This window comes from Scomber scombrus, chromosome 7 (genome assembly GCF_963691925.1).
Source record: "Scomber scombrus chromosome 7, fScoSco1.1, whole genome shotgun sequence".
Lineage (NCBI taxonomy): Eukaryota > Metazoa > Chordata > Actinopteri > Scombriformes > Scombridae > Scomber > Scomber scombrus.
Window position 1 is genome coordinate 30,540,551 of NC_084976.1, and position 27,572 is coordinate 30,568,122.

The 27,572-nt window shown below is 39.2% G+C and overlaps 1 protein-coding gene across 1 annotated transcript; it reads left to right on the plus strand.

Annotated features, from left to right (window-relative positions):
• Positions 1 to 1,404: 1,404 nt before the first annotated feature.
• On the plus strand, positions 1,405 to 24,545 carry nagpa (N-acetylglucosamine-1-phosphodiester alpha-N-acetylglucosaminidase; the record flags this gene model as incomplete). Its single annotated transcript, XM_062422037.1, is given in 10 exon segments — positions 1,405 to 1,562; positions 3,968 to 4,173; positions 5,171 to 5,438; positions 10,934 to 11,073; positions 13,816 to 13,924; positions 21,156 to 21,284; positions 21,384 to 21,589; positions 22,994 to 23,041; positions 24,173 to 24,301; positions 24,414 to 24,545. Coding segments are annotated over 10 exon segments (1,462 nt in total), but the record flags the coding sequence as incomplete, so codon positions are not given.
• Between the last annotated feature and the right edge of the window lie 3,027 nt (positions 24,546 to 27,572).

Consider the following 27,572-nt stretch of genomic DNA (forward strand, 5'->3'; position numbering starts at 1 on the left):
ATTGCATCTGTTTTAATTATAATTCAGTTAAATCCTCCCTAAAACCAAAAGCAATTAAAACTTTAACACAAATTAGAATTTATAGTTTTAATGTGTACATTTTCTTTTACACATACATTTACTTTTCTTTGTATTTGTTATATATATATATATATATATATATATATATATATATATATATATATATATCTACCCAGAATGTATACGGTTTTGTACGTTGTTTACATATAAACTGTTTTCCCCCTATTTTTTGTCAATAAAAAACTCATGAACTTTTAGTTGTAATTATATATTAATAATATAGTAATAGATTTCTTCGTAATTTGTCAATAAAATGGATGCTACAGTGAAGATTTGTTATATTTTATCCCAGACCTGTTGCTGATTCAATGCATTCCCTAAAACCACTAAATATTGCTTTATTTACATTGACTAGTTATCATGGTTAATATTTACATACTGCTCAGGATCAAATTTTACCCATTTTTACTTTTGAGCGCTTTAAAAACACCCAAGTACTGCTTGATGTAGTATGCAGTATTACAGTAAAAGTACTGCAGTATTATGAGCGATGTAGTATGCGGTATTATGAGCTTGATGTAGTATGCAGTATTACAGTAAAAGTACTGCAGTATTATGAGCGATGTAGTATGCAGTATTACAGTAAAAGTACTGCAGTATTATGAGCAATGTAGTATGCAGTATTACAGTAAAAGTACTACAGTATTATGAGTGATTTAGTATGCAGTATTACAGTAAAAGTACTGCAGTATTATGAGCGATGTAGTATGCAGTATTACAGTAAAAGTACTGCAGTATTATAGTGATGTAGTATGCAGTATTACAGTAAAGTACTGCAGTATTATGAGTGATGTAGTATGCAGTATTACAGTAAAAGTACTGCAGTATTATGAGTGATTTAGTATGCGGTATTACAGTAAAAGTACTGCAGTATTATGAGTGATTTAGTATGCGGTATTACAGTAAAAGTACTGCAGTATTATGAGTGATGTAGTATGCGGTATTACAGTAAAAGTACTGCAGTATTATGAGCGATGTAGTATGCGGTATTACAGTAAAAGTACTGCAGTATTATGAGCGATGTAGTATGCGGTATTACAGTAAAAGTACTGCAGTATTATGAGCGATGTAGTATGCGGTATTACAGTAAAAGTACTGCAGTATTATGAGCGATGTAGTTAAAGTATTTCATGGAGAATAAATCATTAATTTTATTTTATATAGGTTGATAATGTAGAAGAATTTAAGTCTTATATTTCTACTCCACTAGATGGCAGTAGTGAAACATTTTGGATGCAAACACCATCATTATAAAATCCAAAAAGAAGAACAGCCACAGTCTTCAGCTTTTATTTTGTGGAGCCTAACAGGAAGTGAGAGTCAGTGGAGGATGAGGGAGCCAGGCGCAGCAGAGGTGGACTGTAGCCGGATAGATCTCCTCCTCATATGGCAGCAGGGACGGTGAAATGTCGGAGTGTGTGGCTGCTGCTGCTGCCGCTGATGTGGCTCTGTGTCCGGCTGTCAGAGACACAAACATCCCGGTAAGACTCCTGGTTCTCCTCTGAGCTACCAGCTGCCATTGGCCTGCTTCAAGTCAGCTGTTAGAGAAGTGTGCTCAGTTTAGTTTCTCTTTCATATGAGTGATTATAGAGATAGCACAGTCAAGATAATGTATGGTAGGTTATATAATAGGCTAATCTATTTTAAAAGTTTACATTAAAGCTAATATAACACACTTATGCCATTTAAATCCTTATTATAGATCAACTTTTACTGACCCTCCCCCTTTAAACTCACATTCAAACCTTACTACTACTCATAAAAGCTCGTATCTTATTATTTTTTTTAATTTTTAAGAACTGTTGCATGTTTTATTTGGTCTGTTTTATGTGTAATTGTCAGTAAATTTTAGTCTGTGTTGCAGCTAATTTAATTAAAATAGCAGATAACTTCTTTGTTTGGACAGTTAACTGATAAAAACTTGTAGTCACATGATGAAAACCTGTCAACCCAGTTCTGCTTTTTCTCCTTCAGAGACTTTGATAGTTTATGTGGCAATACTATTGTTTGGCCACCAGATGGTGATATTGTTACATACAGTCAGAGTGAGATTAAAGGAGGAGTTCACAGCTTTTCACAGAGTCTTAAAAACAACAGCAACAGGAGCCTGAATTAACATTAAAGCATGTTTTTTTCTTGCTGTAATGATTCCTCCTGTTCATACTGACCATTAGAAGATCCCTTCATAATGCACTTACAATGGAAGTGATGGATATACCGTTGTTGAATTAACCCTTTCATGCACGAATTATGGTAACATCAGTCAGGAGTGTTTTTATTTCTCTTAAGGCATGAAAAAAAAATTTACTTATTTTTTCCCCCCATCAAATTACATTACATTATAATAAATCAACTGATTTACAACCAAAAAAGATAATAAAGGATAAGATTCCTTTATTAGTCCCACAATGGGGGAATTTGCATTATTACACTAGCAAGTGGACAGTAAAACTAGAATATAAGAGCAGCAATAAGAAAAAGAATAAATAACAATAAATAATAAGTACAAAAACAATAAGAACAACAATAGTAATGTGTAATAATATATGTAACAAAAATAATTGTGACATTATTTACATTATTTACAAAAGTAATATTGGTATTGAGTGGTAAAATACCAGAGGTGATATTCTTATTGCACAGATTAAGTGCAATAAATATATATGTATACTTTTTATGAATATTGCGCATCATTGAAATTAGTTGTATACATGAAATAGTAGCTGGTTGTACTGGGAGCAGTGCTGGTTTTACTGGGAGCAGTGCTGGTTGTACTGGGAGCAGTGCTGGTTGTACTGGGAGCAGTGCTGGTTGTACAGGGAGCAGTGCTGGTTTTACTGGGAGCAGTGCTGGTTGTACTGGGAGCAGTGCTGATTGTACTGGGAGCAGTGCTGGTTGTACAGGGAGCAGTGCTGGTTGTACAGGGAGCAGTGCTGGTTGTACTGGGAGCAGTGCTGGTTGTACAGGGAGCAGTGCATGAAAACAAAATGTTATATATTAACACATAAATGGATATAAATGTACTGATTGCAACTTGCAACAAAATTCAAAATAAACAGGAATCAAACTTATTTGTAGACATTCAGTGCAAACAAGAATTCAAAATCCAATACAGAAAACATAGCAGCTGGAACTGAGAATAAACAAGTAGCTGAACTAACTTGGTCAAACATACAAAATAAACAAGGAATTCAAAACCTATTTTTGTGACTTTCACGCTGCCAAAGTGAACTACTCTGTGGTATTGTCTTCTTTTGCTTTGTTCAGGAACTCGGCTCCTCAGCATGATACGTTTGGAGGTGCTTGATTAAGTTTGTTGTGTTGTATTTTAAGCAGTGCTTTTGTGAGTCAAGTCAAACATAGAACTGAAGAACTAGATACCCGATCTGGCTTTTTAGTCAATATCAGGGCCGAGTGTATCCTTACTCTAATATCGCAAATCATATCGCAATTGCAACATCAATCAAAATGATCGCAACTACATATGCATAAGTCATTCAGCCTAGTTGCCAAATATTCTGATAAGTGATCAATGGTTTTGAGTCATTTTTAAGAAAAAGAAATTCAAAATTGTTCCAGCTTCTCAAATGTAAATATTTTCTGCCGTATTTTCATCTTCTTAAATAATAATGATAAATATATTTGGGTGGTTTGCTTCTCGTCAGGACAAAGTCAAACAATTGAGGACGTCATCTTGGGCTTTCAGTACATTTATCAATATTTTCTGGCATTTTTTAGACCAAATGACTAATTTGTATTTAGAAAATCATCAACAGATTAATCAATAGTAAAACTAATCATTATCCTGCTCAGCCTGACTGTCATCCATCTACAACATGAGCTCCTTTAACACTTTGTAAACATGTTTTCTTTCTCTTTTTTTTAGACCCTCGATGGAAGATGACGTCTTGCTACCGTACGCTCACGGCCACGGCCCCTCTCGCTCCCACCGCCAGGTCAGAGAATGTCAGTACGTCGCCCACGGCAACACCACCCACGAGACCTGGCCCTCCAGTAACCACGGTGGGCTGCCGGTGGCCGAGTCCTCGGTGTTTGTGTCCGATGTGCCGGGAAGGTCCACATGGGTTTACGGTCAGTGATGACGTCACAAAAATTGACGTTATTGATCGAATGCAGCGAGTTTAGACTGATCTGATCGTCTGTGTTGAATCCTGATTGTTTGATTGATGAACCTCCTGATTTATTGATCTGTCTGTTTCTATATTTACTTTCTAAACTTTGATCCTTTTATGGGTCAATGATGTTTTTTTGTGTCCATGTGGTTTAGTTTAAATTTAAAGGGGTTAGGGTTATGAAAATAAACGTATGAATAAGTTGCACACATTCTTTTTTTGTGGACCCAGCATCAAATTTCTGCTTTTAATCCATTTTGAGGGAATATATTAGAGGATTATGGCAAAAATGTCTAAGTGGTGTAACCATAAAAACTTTGTACCAAATAATTCAACTTGCTTAAAAACAGTAAATTCTCAATAAAACACCATATCAACTAGTTTGGCATGATCTTACATTATAACTTTTTATATTAAATAAAGGTAATGGAATACAATTGTTCTAAATATTACATTTCATCTGGTAACCATGGAGATCAGGAAACATTTACATGTTTTAAATGAAGTCATTATTAGTATAAGTCCACTTAAATACACTGTAGGTGATAAAATATGTAATATTTATCATTCTTTTGTGGTTACACCATTTGACATTTTCAGGAGCATTCAGTCTTACTTTTGGTAAAAAAAAATGTAATTTTAAATGATATAAAACCAACACAAATACTAAATGTACATTTTAACAAACCTGATGCTGCTTTTAAAACTATTTTTAAAGATATTTTTGAATTGCTCTTCTTGCCAACCCTTATTTGTCACTGACCCTTTTACAAAAAGAAACAGGCGTACTGTAATTTTTCTGGAGTATCTCAGTTTAAGTAACCTAATAGGTCAAAGGTTGGATCGATTGCTTTTCCTCTATGTCACCTCGTGTTCAGATCTGAATTTTAGATTGAATTGGATCAAGTGGTTTGTTTGGGTTTTTTTACGAATCTCTTTGCCTCTTTCGTCTCCAGGTCACATGACGGTGGTCCACGACCCGCTGAGGTCTCTGTCAGTGTTGGAGCCGGGCGGGCCGGGCGGCTGCGGGATGAAGAAGTTGGCGTCGGTGGAGGAAACCGCCGAGGCCGCCGGGTGTCTGTACGCCCAGAACGCCGGCTTCTTCAACACGTCATCTCACCAGTGTTTGGGCAACGTGGTGAGTGACGGCAGGCTGGTGCAGGACAGCGGCGGGGTGCAGAACGCCCAGTTTGGGATCAGGAAGGACGGGACCCTGGTGTTTGGGTAAGAGATCCAACCGGGAACTCTGGAATAGTTAGACTCCAGATTCAACTGTGTTTTAGGGTCAAATTATTAAGAAAAGTGGTAAAACTGTAACTGTGTCCATGACTAGTAAGTGAGAAAATTACCTTTTTTAAACTTTATTGGCATTGCCTTGAGGTAGGGCTTCATTCCACACATATATAGGCTACATACAAATAAAATAACACTATATAGGATCAAAATACACACCATGGATCCATGCATCTAATAAAGAACCGAGGTCTTAACCAAGGTAGAGAATAACGTGTCCATCTCCTTTATAAATAGAGGTATTTTAGCTGTAGGAGGGCAGTCATATGTTCCATCAGAAAGACATGTCAGATTATTTTTGTAACCATTGCGCTGTCGCAGGAGGGTTTGGCTTCATCCAGTTAATAGTTACCATTGTTCTTGCAATCATCAACAAAATATGCATTACATGGCTCTGATCCATGGTAAACTGGGGTTCATGGAGATGTCAGTTCCTAAGATTTTCTCCTTTTCTTCCTTGATGTCTTTCCATAATGTCTGTATTTTGGGGCAGTCCCAGAAAATATGAGTATGATTCCGAACCACACTACAGTTTCTCCAACATTTGTTTGTGATATTGTTTTTAAAAACACATGACCCACTAGCGGGCTTTTAAAGAACCTCATCTTCACCTTCCAGTCAAATTCTTTCCATATCTTGTTGAACATAAATCTTCCCGACGTGTCATCATCTTATGGTTGTGTTGAGCTCCGATTTCCACTCTCCTGTTATCTGATACGTCCATCATTAACGTTTTGTAAATGCCAGAAATCAGATTTACTTGATTGAAAAGTTTGTTGGAGAGTGAACACAAATCGAAAAGGTCAGAAAAAGTTCATGTCTAAAAAACCCAGCAGAACTCGACATCATGATGTTTCCATGACGCAGGTTTACTGATTCACTTCAATGTGCAGCTCTGCAGAGTATCATGCTGCTCTGTTTATGTAAGACTAGAGTGCTGTTTCTCTTCACTTTTTCCCCAAATGTGGCTGTCTTCTTAAACCCAACAACTAATGATATATAAAAGGTAGTTCAAACATAATCTATAGGTTTAGAGGAAATTGTAAAGCAGCAATAAATGGAGGGGGAAAATCCAAAAAACATACATGGGTCTCCAAGTGTGAAAGAAACAAATACAAGATTAAATTTACACAACAAACTAAATGACTCCCGTGTCTTAACAGTAAGGTTAATGATGTTTTCAATTAAACTAAATATACACAGGATAAGATGTAAGCTAAAGAAGATTAAACTGTCTTTAAATAAGCTTTGAGTGGACCAGGTGAACTCAATCAGGACAATTAGGAGTGATAACACCCAATTATTGAGAAGGAAAGGTGAGGCGAGGTAAGTGAGTAAAGAGAACTGGAATAAATAAAAGAAAATATCGAATCTTTACTACAGAAATAGTCTGAAACATGCTGGTTTGTTGAGTTAGACGAGAAGATTGATGAATATGAAGCTAAAGCCAGCAGTTGGGTTGGTTTCACACAAAGACCGGAAGCACGGGAGAATCCAACTATCAGCACCTCCGAAAGCTCACTAATTTACATGTTGTGTGTTGAATATAAGTAGAAACACGTCACTTTGTGGTTTCACAGGAAGTTGTGTACTAGTATATTAATGTGCAAACCACAACTTGTCACACACACTGCAACGAGCCGTTCATTTCTACACATGAAACTGAGAAAACTCAAAACAAAACTAGAGCCGACTGTAGATTTGGAGCAGCAGCTGTTCACCTCCACCTCTCTTTTCAATCCACAGCTGTAGACCAAAAGCAGTACGGCCTCAAATTGCTTTTATCACCAAAAATTGATAAAAATGGACTGTACTTATGTAGTGCTTTTCTAGTCTTGTGACCTCTCAAAGTGCTTTTATTCTATAAGTCATATTCACACACAGTTGGAGCAACGATTTATCTGTGATTGCAGCTTGAAGGCAGCAGCTGTCAATGATGTCAGGCTACGTAATGCAACATGTTAATCTTTTGCCACAAGGTGTCAGCAGCAGTATTATCGTGCTTTGTTCCTCAGTTGCTCAGAAATCTATTAACACAAAAAAACAAGATACTTTCACATAAGTGGTATTAAAAGTTCATAAACAAAACAAAACAGTCTCTGAGTTTATGTCTCAGTTTTTAAAAAAAACATAAAACGATCCTCAAGTAACTTTTTCAGTTCATCAGCAAACATAAAATAGTCATGTTTGAACCCTCATTAGCATGTGTGTGAAGTCAGCCGTATCTCCTTTTCTGGTGAGGAGAGAAACCATAGATTACTCAGTAGGCAGCGTTACCATGGTAACACGTCAGTCAGCAGTGATGAGCTGTTACTGCTGTGGTTTGTTGTACAGAGAAAAAAACCCAAAAATCAGAAGAGTTCCGAGGTGTGTGGTGAGTCAGTGTGTTGATCAGAAGTATTGCAGACACTAGTTCTCCTTGGTACACCTGCACACAGTGTTTCAGGTACTCGGCAGGTCGGTTGTTCTTCCAAGTTTCTCTCCAGCATGTTGAGATCAGAACCATCTGCTGCAGGACTCCTTGTTCTTCTTGTTGATGAAGATAGTTTTATGACTCTGGCTGCGTGTTGGGGCTCGTTGTCATGCTGCAGAATACAGTTTAGAGTATTCAACACACATTTTACAGTTTTTATGGGTATGAATGTGAATGTGGTCATGGGTATGGGCTGGTGTGTGTAGGTGTATTAGTGTTATGTGTACACAGAGTTTCATTGTTATACTATGGCAATAAAGATCGATCTATCTACATTTAAGATAATCATACGCCTCCCTGATGGTGCTGCGTTATAGAGAAGAATCTATGCATCTAAAGTATAGAATATAGAATATATAGAAAGTCTTTATTGTCATTGTACAAAGCACAACGAAATTGAGATGCTGTCTTTAAAGTGCAGAAACAAAAATACATAAATAATTACCATTATTTAATGCAGTTTAATCAATTTATGGCTTTAGCGTAAAAGCTGTTGTGTAATCTATTTGTGCGTACTCTCAATGTCCTGTAGCATTTGCCTGAGGGCAGCAGCTCAACGAGCGAGTGTCCTGGGTGAGATGAGTCCCTGAGAATATGGCGAGTCCCTGAGAATATGCTTGCACAGTGTTGTATATTAAGCACAAAAGGTTTCTGGGAACACATTAGAATTAACCACAGACGCTCTCTGGGTACAACAGCTTTTGTTTTGATAAGGCACAGGTCGCCATTCTTCATGAGAGATAACTTAGACCATTTTCAGTCTTTATCTTTTCTCTGCTTGTCTGCAGCTAACCTCACGTTTCATACCACGCATTTGAATGTTATTTCGGTCTGAAGCCAGCCTTCACCCTTTTTCGTCTCAAGTAAAAACCACATTTGCAGTCCTTCCTGTTTTTATCATATTAGCAAGTCATAACTTCTGTTTATCTGAGACGATCTGAACAACTCGAAAACAACCCACAGATAATGACTCACTGTTGACTCTCTGTAGCTCTGGTCCAGCTGTGATAACATCACATTTTCTGTCAGAGAAAATATCAACAAATTAAGCTTCTTTTAAATACTTACATCTCATTAAATAGAACAGTCAAGTAGATGATTCTCAAGAAATTTCATGATTCTCCCCTCAATGATAGAACTGGATATTTATAAATCCACCGTGGGGTCAACACTTCACCACCGAGCAAACAACACACACACACATGTTATCTATAAACCCTGAGAAGTCATTTTAACTTGTTTGTTTGATACCTGAGGTCAGTAATCCCAGGAATTTCCACATGGTGCAACTCTGTGTGGGTGTAACGGGTCAAACATCCAGAGAGAGTGAAGCTCTAATAAAAAAAATAAACCTCAATATACCTCACACACAACGAACCACAAGCCTCCGTCAACCAACAATTGCTCAATCGCCCAACAATGTTAACTCTGGGTCGTAGTGTGATGCAACAGTTGAGCCGTGTTTTTACAGTTTCTCAAGTGGCACAGATCGGGGGTGTCACTTGTAATCGTTGCGTAGGCACAAAACAGGGCCAACGCTATTATTCCATGCAACAGTCGTGATTGATTTGTGTACGAACATTTCGGAGACAGTGAAGATTGGTGATGCAGATGATGGATTGAAGTCAGATTGCTGAATGATTCCTCTCACAAGAGCGTCCTGGTAGCCGAATGGTGACCTGCAACGTCCCTGGTCTCAGTCAAGCAGGGTACCTTTGTTGATTGTCCTGCCCCTTGTTTCCTGTCGGCATCTTCACCATTAACTTTCCAATAAAGGCAAAAATGCCCCAACAAAATATATATATATATACAGCTCTGGAAAAAATGAAGAGACCACTGCAAAATTATCAGTTTCTGTGATTTCATAATGTATAGGTATATGTTTGAGTAAAAAGAAAATGATGAACAAAGTACTAACAACATTTCTCCCAAATTTCAAATAAATAATATAAAAATGTAGTCATTTATTTGCAGAAAATGAGAAACGTCAAAATAACGAAAAAGATGCAATCCTTTCAGACCTCAAATAGCGCAAAGAAAACAAGTTTATATTCATTGAGAAACAACAATACTAATGTGTTAACTTCAGAAATCAATCTTTGGTGGAATAACCCTGTCTTGGCTACTCTCCACCAGTCTTTCACACTGGTTTTGGGTGACCTTATGCAACTCCTGGCGCAAGAATTCCAGCAGTTCAGCTTTGTTTGATGGCTTGTGACCATCCATCTTCCTCTTGATTACATTCCAGAGGTTTTCAATGGGGATCAGGTCTGGAGATTGGGCCGGCAATGACAGGGTCTTGATCTGGTCGTCCTCCATCCACAACTTGACTGACTTATTCAAATTCAAAAAAGCCTTATTGAGAAATCTATATTGCCAAAGCAGGACAGAAGATTATTAACACTGATAAATATACAATATGCAAATATCAACAAACATATCAAATACGATGTAGAAAAAGGCTTGGGTAGGTATTCTTCTCACCCATTGAATTTCACTTAATATCAAACATTAATTAATTGTAGATCTGCGTCATCATCAACAATCAAACCAGCAGTGTTATGTGCGTTCGTGCCAGTGAACCATAACTTTTCCATAAGCACATTCCAAAGTCCACTCAACATTTCAGGGTGCTGTCTCACCGGAGCAGCTGAGGAGCAGTTTAAAAAAAGGGTTTGCACTGGCTGGTAATTTAAGATGAGGTTATATAAGATGAGGTGATTCCTCTCCCTGAGTTGAGGTATCATATAATAAACAGGGAGATTTCTGCAGTCAGAGTTATGTAACTACATGTGTGGCATTGAGCCAGCTGCTATCAAATCAGTTTCTCAGGATCTGCAGTGAGGGTGAAGTTATCAGATTCAGAGCTGCAGTACAGACATAATAAGATAAAAGAAAAACTCCTTATTGTTCAGTTTGTACCTGATTATCTGTCTCCCGTCTGTCCTCTCAGGTATCTGTCTCAGGAAGATGTTTTGGACCAGTCCAACCCGTTCGTTCAGCTCGTCAGTGGAGTGATGTGGCTGCTGAGGAACGGCGAGGTTTACATCAACCGCAGTCTGGAAGCCGAGTGTGATAAGACTCAGGAGACAGGTACGCACCTCCTCGTGTCACCGCTGTGCACACCTGGATGAAGGGTCAGGAGATCAAGATATTCAGAAAGCACAAAAATCATCTACTATGTGTGTGTGCTCTACGGTGGCCCTCTAAGAACAAAACACATACAAGGGTGAAGCACAAACATTAAAGGATAACATTGGAAAATATGTATATTTATTCTACTGTCCAGAAATGTCGTGTTTGGAGCCAAACCGGCAATAAAGTCGGGCTGGACAATATGACCAAAATCTCATATCCAGATATCGGTCATTTCATATCCCAGTAACGATATCCATCCCAATATAGCACATTTTAATTGAATAAATAGTTGGTCTGTGCCCCTCTACCACCATGTAATCAGCACATGAAAGATGGACAAACTCCAAATGACGAAAAATAGAAAAATACTGCTGTTAAGAGTCTGATATGCAAGTATTTCAGATAGTAATCTACCAGAGCTCATGCACTGGTCCTGTTTACAGAGATTCACTCACTTGTTATGCTAAATAAGGCAACGTCTTGACTTTGTACTATGTTATAAAATTCTCACAAAACTTCAGTGCAAAATTCTCACTTAACAACATACATTAAAACATGTTTTATTGAGGATATAAGTTGGAAAAATAAGCTTGTTACACCATAAAAAGCCAAGGCCATGGAAGAAATATCGTGTTAACGTGTTTTCGACATCTTCTGTTATGTCATAATAAAACAGAAACACATTGTGAAGAGTCACCATGACTGTTATTACACTAGCAACATTATGAGCAGCTGATGTTGGTGCTTTGACAGAGGAATGACCTAGTTAATAATAATAATAATAATAATAATAATAAATGTATATAGTATAGCATCTTTCACAAAGTGCTTCACAGAATACAAAAAGACCATAACAACAAAAAAACAAAGGCAATAAAAACATACAATCAGTGAGGCAGTAGCAAAAAAAAAAAGCAATAAAAACTAAATTAAAACATAAAAAACCATAAAATTATGAAAGTAACACAGCCAAACAGCAGACAAACAAGAGACACAAGCACTAAAAACAGTTTAAGGCCAATTAGCTGAGACAAGTAATGAAAATAAAACTGAATATTTGTCAGACTCCTGCAGAAGAAATGATCTGGAGTTATTTCAGATCTGTCAGTCCTTCTCTCTGAATGTTACGTTATAAAACTGGTCAGATATTATATTATACATGTATGTATTATATATGTATACTGTAGCTGGAAGGTGATCACAGACTGCAGATGTCAAAGTAAACAACACAACATCATATCCACATTTACAGTAACAGAATTATCCATTTCCTCTTCCTTGTAGCTGAAGCACAAAGGGGTCAACAGCAGGTTAGTTTACAGGCGTCGGTTGCCATGGTAACATATACACACAGACTTTCAATGAATCCAGTGTCCTGATCAGGGGCCAATCAAACTTTATCCCTGAATTGAACCTGAACAGAGTGAAGTAACAAGTAACACGTCCTTCTGACTGTGTTTACATTACTGCTGCTGATACCTGAGCGTTCTCCTGACATGACTTCCATCACTCCACCAAAACACAACACATAACACGACATGACACTGCACTGTTTGATTAACAGAGACACCAGTGAAAACTAGACGCACCAACCAAAGTTCACACCAGAGCTCCTAACTGTTGTTGTTACAGCGCTGGGACATAAAAAAACACACTTTATAAAAGATACGATGAGTACGAGTTTTTATGCTTTCTGATTCCTCAAATAAGGATGATGTAAAACTCTGTAGATATAGATTAAAGATAGGGATGTTTATTCATTTATTTAACCCATAAAAACAACAATATAATGAATTAATACCCCTTAAATCTTCTGTTTAAACTCTGTAGAAACATCAACCCACTGTAGATAATCAATTATGCATAAATAATAGTAGTAGTAATAGTAGTAATCAGTCTTTTAAAGGGAACATATTCTACTTTCTGCTATTTTTAAACACGTTCAAAGGTCCAAAACTTGAAGTGAACATATGTAGAAATGCTCCCTGCAAGTCAGACTTCAGGGATTCAACCTGCTGTGAACATTTTGTTGTTTGCAATGTTGATTTTACTTCCTCCTCAAACTCCCATCAGGGTGCATGCCAGCAAACTGCCATTTGCTCTGTAGTCTCTGTTGCTAAGGTGGTTGCTAAGGTGTTGTTCACAATGTCCACTCGGATAATTTGGATTTAATTTTGATATCTTAAAATAGATTTAAAAGCAGCATCAGGTTTTGTTAAAATGTACATTTAGTATTTTTGTTGGTTTTATATCATTTGAAATGACATTTGCACCATTTTTGACCAAAAGTAAGACTGAATGCTCCTGAAAATGTCAAATGGTGTAACCACAAAAGAATGATACATATTACATAGTTTATCACCTACAGTGTATTTAAGTGGACTTATACTAATAATGACTTCATTTAAAACAACAATTTACTGTTTTTAAGCAAGTTGAATTATTTGGTACAAAGTTTTTATGGTTACACCACTTAGATATTTTTGCCATAATCCTCTAATATATTCTCTCAAAATGGATTAAAAGCAGAAATTTGATGCTGGGTCCACAAAAAAAGAATGTGTGCAAGTTATTCATACGTTTATTTTCACATTTTAACCCTTTAAATTTAAACTAAACCACATGGACACATATAAACATAATAACCCTTAAATACGAAACCTTCACACAAAACATTTCTCTTTACTTCTTCAACAGGAAAACTGAACTTTTTTGCTGACGTGGTTTCGGCCAGGACGGCGGTGGGTCACGATGCCGAGGGCCGACTGATCCTGTTCCAGATTGACGGACAGACTGGGATAAGAGGGTAAGAAAAGGAGTAAACTGAAGGAGAAAGGAGAAGTTTTTAAGGGTTTTACTCGCTGATACATTAGTGAAGGTTGGCTGATAGTCTGCAGATGTGGTGCTGGGCTTTTCTAACCATCCTGTCAGCTAGAATGACATTTCAACTTTAATTTGCAAACATTTGGGGCAGATAACATGCTGTCTACTAACATCAGAGACAGATAGATGGGTGCAGTTCATTATAAAGGTATTTGAGCATTGATGCCTGATGTTAGAGAGAGAGAAAACAGTACAAATAAATTACCATCAGTGTCCCTTCCTTCCTTCCTTCCATCCTTCATTCCTTCCTTCCTTCCTTCCTTCCTTCCTTCATTCCTTCCTTCCTTCATTCCTTCCTCCCTTCCATCCTTCCTTCCTTCCTACCTTCCTTCCTTCCATCCTTCCTTCCTTCCTTCCTTCCTTCCTCCCTCCCTCCTTCCTTACTTCCTTCCTTCCTCCCTCCCTCCTTCCTTTCCTTCCTTCCTTCTTCCTCCCATCCTTCCTTCCTCCCTCCTTTCCTTCCTTCCTCCCTTCCTTCCTTCCTTCCTTCCTTCACCCCTTCTCTCCTTCCTTCCTTCATTCCTTCCCTCCCCCCTTTCCTTCCTCCTTCCTTCCTCCCTTCCTTCCTCCCTTCCTCCCTCCTTTCCTTCCTTCTTCTTCCCTTCCTCTCTCCCTACCTTCCTTCCTTCTTCCTCCCTTCCTTCCTTGACTCGAGGACAACAGGAGGGTTAAACATCCCACTTTTTACCCAAAAAATCCCATCCTTCCTCCCTCCCTCCCTCCCTCCCTCCCTCCCTTCCTTCCTCCCTTCCTTCCTACCTAACGGTCTGGCCCACATGAGATCTAGTTGGACTGTATTTGGCCTCTTGAACTAACATGAGTTTGACACTTCTGTAATAAAGGAAACAGAAGCAGGTGATAAAAAGAAACACACACCTACTCCGCCCCTGACATTAACCTCTGTTACCCTTTATTACCCCCCTTTGTTACCCTGTATTACCCTTTATTACCCCTCTTTGTTACCCTGTATTAGCCTTTATTACCTCCCTTTGTCACCCTTTATTACCCCCCTTTGCTTAGCCACCTCTAGTCTCATCTTAACGGACTCACACATTGATTCTGTAATTGAAATATTTCTTTCTCCCTGTCGTATCCCCAGCAGACAGACTCTAATAGACTGCTCTGTTTTCCCTTTAATATAATCAATAACATGGAGAGCTCTTCTTATATTAACACAGGGTTGCCTTTGTGTCTTATAAACCCAGTTTGATCCTCATTTATTAACCCCCATGTTTTCCTCCCGGGTCAAATTGACCCCATCTCTTTTGACTGCTCCTTCTTTCCTTCTTTCCTTCCTCTTTCTTTAATTTTTCCTTCGATCTTCCCCTCCTTCCATACTTCTTTCCTTCCTTCCTTCCATACTTCTTTCCTTCCTTCCTTCCTTCCTTCCTTCCTTCCTTCCTTCCTTCCTTCCTTCCTTCCTTCCTTCCTTCCTCCCTCCCTTCCTTCTCTCCTTACTTCCTTCCTCTTTTCCTCCCTCCCTCCCTCCTTACTCCTTTCCTTCCTTCCTCTTTTCCTCCCTCCCTCCCTCCTTTCTTTCCTTCCTTCCTTCCTTCCTCCCTCCTTACTCCTTTCCTTTCTTCCTACCTTCCTTCCTCCTTACTCTTTTCCTTCCTTCCTTACTCCCTCCCTCCTTACTCCTTTCCTTCCTTCCTTCCTTCCTTCCTTCCTTCCTTCCTTCCTTCCTCCCTCCCTCCTTACTCCTTTCCTTCCTTCCTTCCTCCCTCCTTACTCCTTTCCTTCCTTCCTTACTCCCTCTCTCCTTACTCCTTTCCTTCCTCCTGTCCTTCCTTGACTCGAGGACAACAGGAGGGTTAAGAGTAGCTTCACCTTTTCCATCCTCTCAGTCAGAATTAATGCAGACTGTGTAAAACATCTGTATTAAAGACATTTATTGGCCTGTTTACTTCTTTTAGTATTACAGAAATAAAAGCTTCCCTCCATCATGGTGGGATTGAAACATGTTTTAAGTAAAGGGAGCAATTATTCCCTCAGTGAGCTTCATGGTGTAAATCTATCAGAACTTCATCATTGGGCTTTATGCCAAGAGAGGGAAGCTCTGTCTGGTTGGGGATGATTTTAACCCTCCTGTTGTCCTCGAGTCAAGGGAGGGAGGGAGGAAGGGAGGAAGGATGGAGGAAGGAAGGAAGGAAGGATTCCATCCTTTCCTTCTTTCCTTCCTTCCTTCCTTCCTTCCTTTCTTCCTTCTTTATTTCCTTCTTTCCTTCCTCCCATCCTTCTTTCCTTCCTTCCACCCTTCTATCCTCCCTTCCTCCCTCCCTTCCTTCCTTCCTTCCTTCCTGCCTTCCTTCCTTCCTTCCATCCTTCCTTCTTTCCTTCCTTCCATCGTTCTATCCTTCCTCCCTCCCTTCCTTCCTTCCTTCCATCCTTCTATCCTTCCTCCCTCCCTTCCTTCCTTCCTTCTTTCCTTCCTTCCATCCTTCTATCCTTCCTCCCTCCCTTCCTTCCACCCTCCCTCCCTTCCTTCCTTCCTTCCTTCCTTCCATCCTTCCTTCCTTCTTTCCTTCCTTCCATCCTTCTATCCTTCCTCCCTCCCTTCCTTCCTCCCTCCCTCCCTTCCTTCCTTCCTTCCTTCCTTCCTTCTTTCCTTCCTTCCTTCCTTCCTTCCTTCCTTCCTTCCTACCTAATGGTCCGGTCCACATGAGATCTAGTTGGACTGTATGTGGCCCCTTGAACTAACATGAGTTTGACATTCTTTTATTAGAAGCTGTGAAGCCTTTCAAAGTAGTTTAACTTCCACATCAAGCAGTTTTTAATTTCAACTAGAAAAATTGACCAAATGGAAAAATGGAAGCAATATTAATCTTTACCAGCGAGTAAGACGGATGAGAGGATTGATTTCTCTCTGGGGGGAGGAAAGAAAAAAGAGTCGAAGCACAGCTGCTGCGGACGAGAAGCAACATATGATAATTTATTCCATTAACACGAAGTGAGTCCCGAAGCTCTGAGTCGATACGAAGAGCCTCGACTAGGAAATAAATATACACGGTTTGATTTTTGCATGCCTGAGTAACCGCTGGGGAAAACACGAAAAACAGGCTCAGTGCAGTTTGGGTTATACTTGTTTGACTTGTGTAACGATCATCATCTGTTAGACTTCACTGCTGTTGTTATTGTTCAAAAATGTTTTGTCAAAACCTCAAAACAAAAAAACATGAGCTGAATGTTTGAGCCACAGACTCAGGAAGCTCAGGCATTTTTAATTTCAGACGTCAAAGCAAAACAAGTTTTAATGACAGCGTTGTTTGTTTGTGGAGGATGGAAATCATTAGTCCGCCTTTTTTCAGCAGAATATGAACTTTTTCTCTTCTTGATAAATGTTTAATATATCAAACGTTGTAATGGGACATTTTCTTAACAACAACAACAACAACAACAGCATTGTTTAAGAATTTGATGGAGGTTGGAACAAATGAATGAGTTTGCATTTAGGAACTTTACATCCTCTGCCTGAAGGTAGGAGCTCATATTATATGATGGCTCAGTCACTATCCTCTGGGCTTATTCATGAACACACTGCAAGGTCTGATAGTTACTTACTTTCTTTATTTTTGCACAAAAATTACACACAAAAATGACAGATAATGATAATATAGAGCGCAAGGAAAGGCAAAAAAAACCCAAAAAGGGCTTATTTAAAGCCTCCACCTAAAAATATAAAAAATTACACCATATTACAGAATATAATATGACTACATAGAACAAACCAAATGTATTTCAACATATATATATAATAACAAAAAAATTATAAAAACAGGGGTAAAAATGAGAATAAGTGTGTGTGTGTGTGTGTGTGAGCGGGAAATTGGCCTCAACATCTGTGCATAGATACAAACTAAAAGGAACAAAGAAAAGCAGACAAAATACATTTAGAAAAAAGTGGGAAAAGCTACAAAAGCACAACTCTGCTCCCCTAAATCTTAAAGAAAATTGACGACTACTTTACCATTTACCACATTATTTTGAATAGATGTCCAGTCCACTGTAGTGAAAGGGTTAAAATAAGCAGGTTGCTACTTTACACCAGGAAATATCTCATCCAATAATCAGTTTTTAACATTCAACACAGAAACAGATACATTGAAGTTGGTGCAGAAGATTTTAAGATAAGGAGGGAAATGTTGCATCATAGCAGCACAAGAAGAAACTAGAGAAATAAGGAAAAAAGGTAATAATAATAATAATAACAAATGTGCTATCTGTGTAATTTATACAGATGACAAAAAAGGTCAAGGGTCATGAACTGTTTGGCATTAATGTGCAAAATCAATAGTTTCATTATCCAAAAAACTCCAGATATTGAACAAATACTGTTTTATAGCAGGTCACAGTTTGGCTTCGTACACACTAAAGGAGACGTAAAGCAAACAGAAACTCAGAGATAATCATCTGAACAAACATTTATCCAACATGTTTGCTTGCTGATCTTTTATGATAAGGAGCCGTCGTCTCTACCGAGAACAACGACCGTAATACGAAGTAAAGCGAGCAGAGAGAGAGCAGTGAAATGTGTCATTGGTGCAAAAACACGGAGATGCTCAGAGTCGTTATTTAAATAGTTATAGCATGAAGCTTTATTGTAAAAGACTTTATTAGATAAATAAAGAGGAAGATATTTGTTAATAAGCTGCTTGGAAAAACAGAGCAGTAAAATAAAAAAGATAAATAAGATGATAAGTAATAAGTCCTCTCGTCTGTTTTGACTGTTCCTTCTTTCCTTCTCTGTCCTTCCCTCCATATGTCCTTCCTCCCTCCCTCCTTCTGTCTTTCTTTCCTTCCTCTCTTTCCTCCCTTCCTTCTTTCCTTCCTCCACCCCCCTATGTTCCTTCTTTCTGTCCTTCTTTCCTCCCTCCCTCCTTCCTTCTTTCCCGTCCTTCCTTCCTCCCTCCCTTCCTTCTTTCCTTTCTTCGCTCCCTCCTTCTCTCTTTCTTTCCTCCCCCCTACCTTCCTCCCTTCCTTCTTTCCTCTGTCTTTCCTTCTTTCCTTCCCTCCTTCCTTCCTCCCTCCCTTCCATCCTTCCTTCCTCCCTTCCTTCTCCCTCCCTTCCTTCTTTCCTCTGTCCTTCCTCCCTTCCTTCTTTCCTTTCCTTCCCTCCTTCCCTCCTTGCTTCCTCCCTTCCACCCTTCCTCCCTTCCTCCCTCCTTCCTTCCTCCCTTCCTCCCTCCCTCCCTCCCTCCCTCCCTCCCTCCCTTCCATCTTTGACTCAAAGACAACAGCAGGGTTAAAGTAAAGAAGAAAACATTTTAACCTTCTGAACGGGTTAATTTATGATGAACTAACTCTGTCAAAGCTCAGGTCACCTCGTCCCTCTAAAGAGACGTCCGCTAATCGATTCTATTGATCGGACTTTCCCTCCATCGTCAGAGCAGCGACCCCCGCTGACCCTGACCTGCCTCCGGAGATTTATGTTGTTGCTGCTAATGATCCATCTTAGTGAAAGCACAACAGGCGGACATGTCTGTACACGTCTCTGTGTGTGTGTGTGTGTGTGTGTGTGTGTGTGTGTGTGTGTGTGTGTGTGTGTGTGTGTGTGTGTGTGTGTGTGTGTGTGTGTGTGTGTGTGTGTGTGTATATGTTTGTGTGTCTGTCTGTCTGTCTGTCTGTCTGTCTGTCTGTCTGTCTGTCTGTCTGTGTGTGTGTGTGTGTGTGTGTGTGTGTGTGTGTGTGTGTGTGTGTGTGTGTGTGTGTGTGTGTGTGTGTGTCTCCGCTGGATATCAGGGCAGCAGCAGCTCGATAACAAACCTCAGCGTGTCAGCTCGGAGCTCACAACAACCTCACAACGTCTCCGTGTGTCATGTCATGGATTCAAACAGTCGCTATGATGTAATGTGTTTTTACTCTCAGAGGCTTTTAGACATCTACATGTTCCTGTTTGTCTCTGAGGATCTTCACTATAAATGTAATTACTGCAGGAGCCAGCAGTGAATTATAGTAGATGGAGTGTGTATTTAAGTGATTAAAGGGTATCTGCAGGTCTGAATTAAGTTTACTTATAAAAAGGCCTTAAAAGGTTTTAAAAAGTCTTAACATTTCACTTACAAAAGGTCTTAAATATTCTCTCTTTCCTGTCTCTGAGGGTCGTCATAATAAATGTTGCTACTGCAGGATTCAGCAGTGAATTATTGTCAGGATTAAAACTTAATTATGAAGTTTAAACTGTACTGTAATACTGTATAAATGTAAATATCACTTTACCCTCAGAGAGCATGCACATGTGGATGGCACATATATTGGTGGGGTGTGTTTTTAAGTGATAAAGGGTATCTGCAGGTCTTTAAAAGGCACTGAAAGGTTTTATAAAGTCTTAAATTCCACTTACAAAAGGTCTTAAACATATTATTAAATAATAAATATTTAAAGAATATTTCCTGTTTCTGAGGATCTTCACTATAAATGTTGTTGCTGCAGGATTCAGCAGTGAATTATAGTCAGGATTAAATACCTGTACTGTAGTAGTGTAATAGTAATACTGTATAAATTTAAATATCACATTACCCTTAGAGAGCATGCACATGTGGATGGCACACAGATTGGAGTAGAAGGAGTGTGTATTTAAATGATTAACCTCTTAAGCTCTAGCCTCTTTTTTAGGTTTCTGCTCGAAAATGACATACCCAAAATGAATAAAGTATATCTTTGCATCTAAAAGGTCTATTTGAATAATTTTGGTGTCATAATAAAGGGAACACTTGTGACATTTGGATATCAGTATTTATGTCACTGGCTCAGAGTAAATTAAGATGGCACACAAGCATAAATGACATTTAAAGTTGACATATGTAAACAATGTTAAACACTAGTTTCTTAGCATTTAAAGGAACTACAGCTCCAATAATCCTTTACTAAAACAGAGATGCAAATAGTTCACTCAACTGGCCTCAGTCTTCATAAGTTAATGAGTTTGGATTTATGGGAAAGAGCTTCGACTGATTGTTCTTTATTATCATTTTAGAAGTTATTCATTATCAAGGTTTCATAACACAGAGATTAGAAAGAGTCTAGAGCAGGTGAAGGGGATCTTTGCTCATTAGTGTTGTTAATAATTCACCTTTTTTTTAAAACCAGAACGTGGGAGTTGTGGCTTCACTTCGACTCTCAAGTGATTGTTTTTGTCCTCTTTTATCTCTGCGCAGGATGAATCTTTGGCAGGTGGCCGAGTTCCTGAAGAAGAACGGAGTCATTAATGCCATTAATCTGGATGGAGGCGGGTCTTCCACCTTTGTGACTGATGGTGCGTTGGCCAGCTACCCGTCTGATCACTGGTGAGCCAATGAATCCGTCGCCTCGCCTCTCACGTCTCAACCACGTAAACATGACCGATGTGTTGAGCGTTCATGTTTATCTGCCTTCTCCTTCCAAAGTCACTCGGACAGCAGGTGGCGCTGCGCCCGCCGTATCTCCACCATCCTGTGCGTCCATCCGCGGCGTTGCCAGCCGGCGGACTGCAGCGGACACGGAGACTGTGTGGACGGACGCTGTCGTTGTCGGGACGGTTGGCATGGAGACGCATGCGATGCTCTGGTGTGTCAGCCGCCAGCATGCGGCTCACACGGAGTCTGCACACCCAGTGAGTGATGAAAAACATGTCAACTTTAATGTGTATTTCACTTCTATCTAGATTTGAACCAGATGGCTCTTATGAAGTCTGAACAGTCATAAATCACATGAAATCCGATTTTTGCAAACCAGATGGAAACCACCTTTGGGAGGTAGTTTCAAATCTCATTTGGACAGATGTGTCTGAGTCTGAACAGCTCCAAACACTCACATCGGTTTGACTGTCCGTGACGTCTCTCTACGTCTCTACGCTACGTCACTCTATGCGACACCAGACCTGCTTATTCCAGTTGTTGTTGCTAGGTGATATCAATGGAGGCTTATTCCAGTTGTTGTTGCTAGCTGATATCAATGGAGGCTTATTCCAGTTGTTGTTGCTAGCTGATATCAATGGAGGCTTATTCCAGTTGTTGTTGCTAGCTGATATCAATGGAGGCTTATTCCAGTTGTTGTTGCTAGCTGATATCAATGGAGGCTTATTCCAGTTGTTGTTGCTAGGTGATATCAATGGAGGCAATGGAGGATGTTAAAACATCAGTCCTTGGACAGAGGACCAAACCAAATTCTTAATTAATCTTTGGGGAGATGGCTCCGTTCAAGCGAAGCTCGAGGGTTTGTTGTCGCTATCGCAATTATATGACATCACACAATACACGCTAGATGACGCCTCCGCTCCGACGACGTTGCCACAGCAACCTGTCAGATTGGTCATTAATGTGGCCCAGTCTGAACAGAGCTAAAAACAGTTTGGACAGTCAGGCATTTATGAATGGTTGAACGTAGGGCTGGGCGATGTGGACAAAATCAAATATCACGAGATTTTAGACCAAATACCTCGATATTGATATTACAACAATATTGTAGAGATGTTTATCCATCTGGTTAAATAGACTCAGATTGTTCCCCCATCTATCTCATCTCATTTTGAGCATTAATTTATGATTTATAGATATTTATAACATAAGGCTCCTTTTAGTGTTTAAATAGTTTGTAACTCATAAATAAATAAATAAATGCTCACAATTAAACGCTAAGAAACATGAAGAGACTCAACAAACAAAGGAAACCAAGGATGCTGCCTGATGAACACAGATACTTATGGGATCACTATTTGGCAAGCAGCTGGTCACTGTTATAATAACAGCTTATTAAGGATTTAGAAAGGGTTAACCTGATTAACAAGCCAATTATAAACCTTTCACAAAGCCTCTATAAGGGGAGACAACCTCTTTAAAACAGGAGGTCTGGCTCAAAATAAGCATCATAATGACGTTACTAAAAACAAACAAAGACACTGCGTACTAAAGGAAGATAAAACACGCTGATGGAGAGGGAGTCTGTTTGTATTTGAGCTCCTCGAGGCTCATTTTGTGTTTGTGGTGTTTAACGTCTTTCTGTCTCTGCTGTGTCACAGATGGCTGCGCCTGTGATGCTGGATGGAGAGGAAAGAACTGTAGCCAAGGTAATCACACACACACACACACACACACACACACACACACACACACACACACACACAAACACACACACAAACACACACACACACACACACACACACACACACACACACACACACACATTTGTCAGTATCCTATATGATCTCCAAACTCCTCTTTGAAGACTGTCAATGTCTTAAAGAGGACATATTCTGCACATTTCCAGCTCTATATTTGGGTCAATTATGTTTTTTAGTGTCCATGTGGTTCAGTTTAAATTTAAAGGGTTAAAATGTGAAAATAAACGTATGAATAACTTGCGCACATTCTTTTTTTGTGGACCCAGCATCAAATTTCTGCTTTTAATCCATTTAGAGAGAATATATTAGAGGATTATGGCAAAAATGTCTAAGTGGTGTAACCATAAAAACTTTGTACCAAATAATTCAACTTGCTTAAAAACAGTAAATTGTCAATAAAACACCATATCAACTAGTTTGGCATGATCTTACATTATAACTTTATATTAAATAAAGGTAATGGAATACAATTGTTCTAAATATTACATTTACTCTGGTAACCATGGAGATCAGGAAACATTTACATGTTTTAAATGAAGTCATTATTAGTATAAGTCCACTTAAATACACTGTAGGTGATAAAATATGTAATATTTATCATTCTTTTTTGGTTACACCATTTGACATTTTCAGGAGCATTCAGTCTTACTTTTGGTAAAACAAAATGGTGCAAATGTCATTTCAAATGATATAAAACCAACAAAAATACTAAATATACATTTTAAAAAACCTGATGCTGCTTTTAAAACTAGTTTTTAATTTATTTTTGAATTGCTCATCTTGCCAACCCTTATTGTCACTGAGCCATTAATATTCTGGGTCTCTACTGGAATATATTTACATGATTTCCAGATAAAAACTCCTTATTTATCTTCTGCTGGTCCTTTATTTAGCCGCTCAGTTCAGCCTCTGTCTATTAACAGGCCGTTTTAGCTCCTGTCTCTTTAAGAAACACCTTAGCAACCGCCTTAGCAACCACCACAGCAGCAACAAAGACCACGGAACACACGGCAGTTACGCCATCATTTGCTGTTGCTATGGTAACATTAACTGCTTCTCTTACTCTCCTCCTTGAAGAGTGCCTTCCCGGTTTCTACGGCGACGGCTGCAATAAGACCTGCGCCTGCGTTAACGGCGGCTCCTGCGACCACGTCCACGGCCGCTGCACATGCCCTCCTGGTTTCCACGGCAACACCTGTGAACAAGGTAGCGCTGCGTTATTAATTTCCCTCATTTAGTTCTGCTTTGTGACATTAAATTACGAACTATTAACTAATAAATATGTACTAACGTGTCTTCTAATGTGGTTTCTTTGCAGCGTGTCCTCTGGGGTTTTTCGGCATGTCCTGCGCTGAAAAGTGTCGCTGTGACAACGAGTGCCCATGTGACCCGGTGACAGGAAGCTGCAACGCCACGCTGCCAGGAGAGACCACCAATATGTTACAAACAGGTACACACACACACACACACACACACACCAAATCTATCCAATCTAATGTTAAATTCACATTATTGCCGAAGCTAATTTAAGTATTATTGAATTAGAGCTGCAATGATCAGTCAATTAATCAATTAGTCGGTTGTCAGAAAGTAAATTGGTAATTGTTTTGATAATCACATCATTTTTTTAGTGATTATTTAAACATTAATGCCAAATATTGTCTAGTTTCAGCATCTTAAATGTTAGAATTTGATGATTTTTGTATATTTTTGGTTTTCAGACGTCGTCAATTATCACCTTTGACTCTGGAAATCTATCTATCTATCTATCTATCCTACCTATCTATCTATCTATCTATCTATCTATCTATCTATCTATCTATCTATCTATCTATCTATCTATCTATCTATCTATCTATCTATCTATCTATCTATCTATCTATCTATCTATCTATCTATCTACCTGCAGCCTTAACAAATACATAAACATAGACAAATATACATTTTGGCTCCTACAGGCAATAATAATGAAATAATCATTATTGTAGTTTTTCGAAGCAAAAACTACAAAAACTGCTTTCAGAGAATTGGAAGCTTTTCTGTGTCATACTTGATGGCAAACTGAATATATTTGGATGTTTGGACTACTGATGAATCAAAACAAGAGACTAGACTATTTATCTCATATAGACAAAAACATTTTCAGCAGTAAAGAAAATAAACAGTAGCTGCAGCTGTAGTCTGAAAGAGAAACTGAGACAATGAATGTGTTTTATATCAACCCTGTCTGTGTGTGTGTGTGTGTGTGTGTGTGTGTGTGTGTGTGTGTGTGTGTGTGTGTGTGTGTGTGTCTGTGTGTGTGTGTGTGTGTGTGTGTGTGTGTGTGTGTGTGTGTGTGTGTGTGTGTGTCTGTCTGTCTGTCTGTCTGTCTGTCTGTCTGTCTGTCTGTCTGTCTGTCTGTCTGTCTGTCTGTCTGTCTGTCTGTCTGTCTGTCTGTCTGTCTGTCTGTCTGTGTGTGTGTGTGTGTGTGTCTCTGTGTGTCTCTCTGTGTGTTTGTCTGTATATGTGTGTGTTTGTCTGTCTGTCTCTGTGTGTGTGTGTCTGTGTCTGTATATGTGTGTGTGTGTGTGTGTGTCTGTGTGTGTGTGTCTGTCTGTGTGTGTGTGTGTGTGTGTGTGTGTGTGTGTGTGTGTGTGTGTCTGTATATGTGTGTGTGTGTCTGTCTGTGTGTGTGTGTGTGTGTGTGTGTGTGTGTGTGTGTCTCTCTGTGTGTCTCTCTCTGTGTGTGTGTGTCTGTGTGTGTGTCTCTCTGTGTGTCTCTCTGTGTGTGTGTGTGTGTGTGTGTGTGTGTGTGTGTGTCTCTCTCTGTGTGTGTGTGTTGGTTCACATTTAGTAAATGTTTGACTGTCTGAGCAGAAGTGAAATAACAGTGGTGTCTTTGTTGCCGTCTGTCCAAACAGCAGCAGCAGTGTTTAACATCCTAAAAACATCTCACTGTTCATCATTACTGCTCTTTATTTTATTTTCCCTTTTTAACAATAATTCTCCTTTTGTGAAGCACGTTGTGACTTTTCTCTTTAAAAGATGATATCCTAAATAAACTTTACTCACTTATTGACCTTAATTAGAATAATATTACAACTAAAATCAGCCTTTTCTACATGTTAAACTTCTAGGATCAGTCGCATACATTGACACTGAACATGATAGGGCTGCTACTAATGATTATTTTCATCATTAATTAACATTTTAACAACCAAATAAGTTTTAAAATCCAGCCGGAGAGAACAAGAAAGTCTTAGAGCATTTTTTGATTCACACTCTTACATTTAGTTTAACATTTTAAGATGATATTTAGACTTTATTCTTCTTCTTCTTCTCTCCACAGCTGGACACTGCCTGGCTAAAAGATGTTTACAACCTGGAGGGAGGAGGAAGAAGCTCACAGAGAGCAGCCTTATCTGACAGAGTAAGTTTCAAAGGTTGTGTCACATGACCCCACCCTCACCTCCTCACCTCTGACCTCTGACCTCTCCCACCTCTGTCTGCCGTCTTTCACGCCTGCTCAATAAACTGTCTCACGTTTTACAGCTTGAGCATCTTATCTTGATTATAGTTTAACTTTAAACACCTGGAACAGAAATACATAAAACATGAAGAAGAAGAAAAGCTGATTTTCTTCATGTCAGATTTGCAGGTTAAATTTCTTCCATCTGCTTGTAAAGTGAAACCTGCTCATTTAAACACGCTGAAACCTAAACTCACTCATTCATACTAATAATACACTCCAGCTCCTCCTCCTCCAGCTCCTCCTCCACCTCCTCCTCCTTCTCCTCCAACTCCTCCACCACCTCCTACTTATCCAACTCCTCCTCCTCCTCCTCCTCCAGCTCTTCCTCCTCTTCCTCCTCATCCTCCTCCTCCTTCTCCACCTCCTCCTCCACCTCCAGCTCCTCCTCCTCCTCCTCCTCAACCTCCTCCTTAAACTCCTTCTCCCCCTCCTAATCCACCTCCTCATCCAGCTCCTCCTTCTCCGGTTTCTCATCATCCACCTCATCCTTCAGCTCCTTCTCCAACTCCTCATCCACCTCCTCCTCCTCCTCCTCCTCCTCCTCCTCCTCCACCTCCCCTTCCTCCAGCTCCTTCTCCTCCTCCTCCTACTACTCCTCCTCATCCACCTCCTCCTCCTCTTCCTCATCCTCCTCCTCCTCGTCTAACCCTCTCGTCTCAGACTCTCGTGCATTCATTAGCCTCCTTACCTTTCACATGCAAGTTAGGGATTGTTAGCTGTTGCTATGGTTACCAGCAGAGCTTTGTGAAGGGGCTTCTCACAGATGGAGGAAGGGACTCTGCATTTATTTATCTTGTTAATTAGTTTTAACTCTTATTTGACCAAATAAAGACACTGAGGACAGATTTAAACTCTGGCAGATCATAGATGGCAACTACAAATGTGAGAGATGCTTTTTTCTGTCATATATATTAAAATAAATTTTTATATTTTTTAGTCCTAGATTTCTGAAACAACTATTTCTAT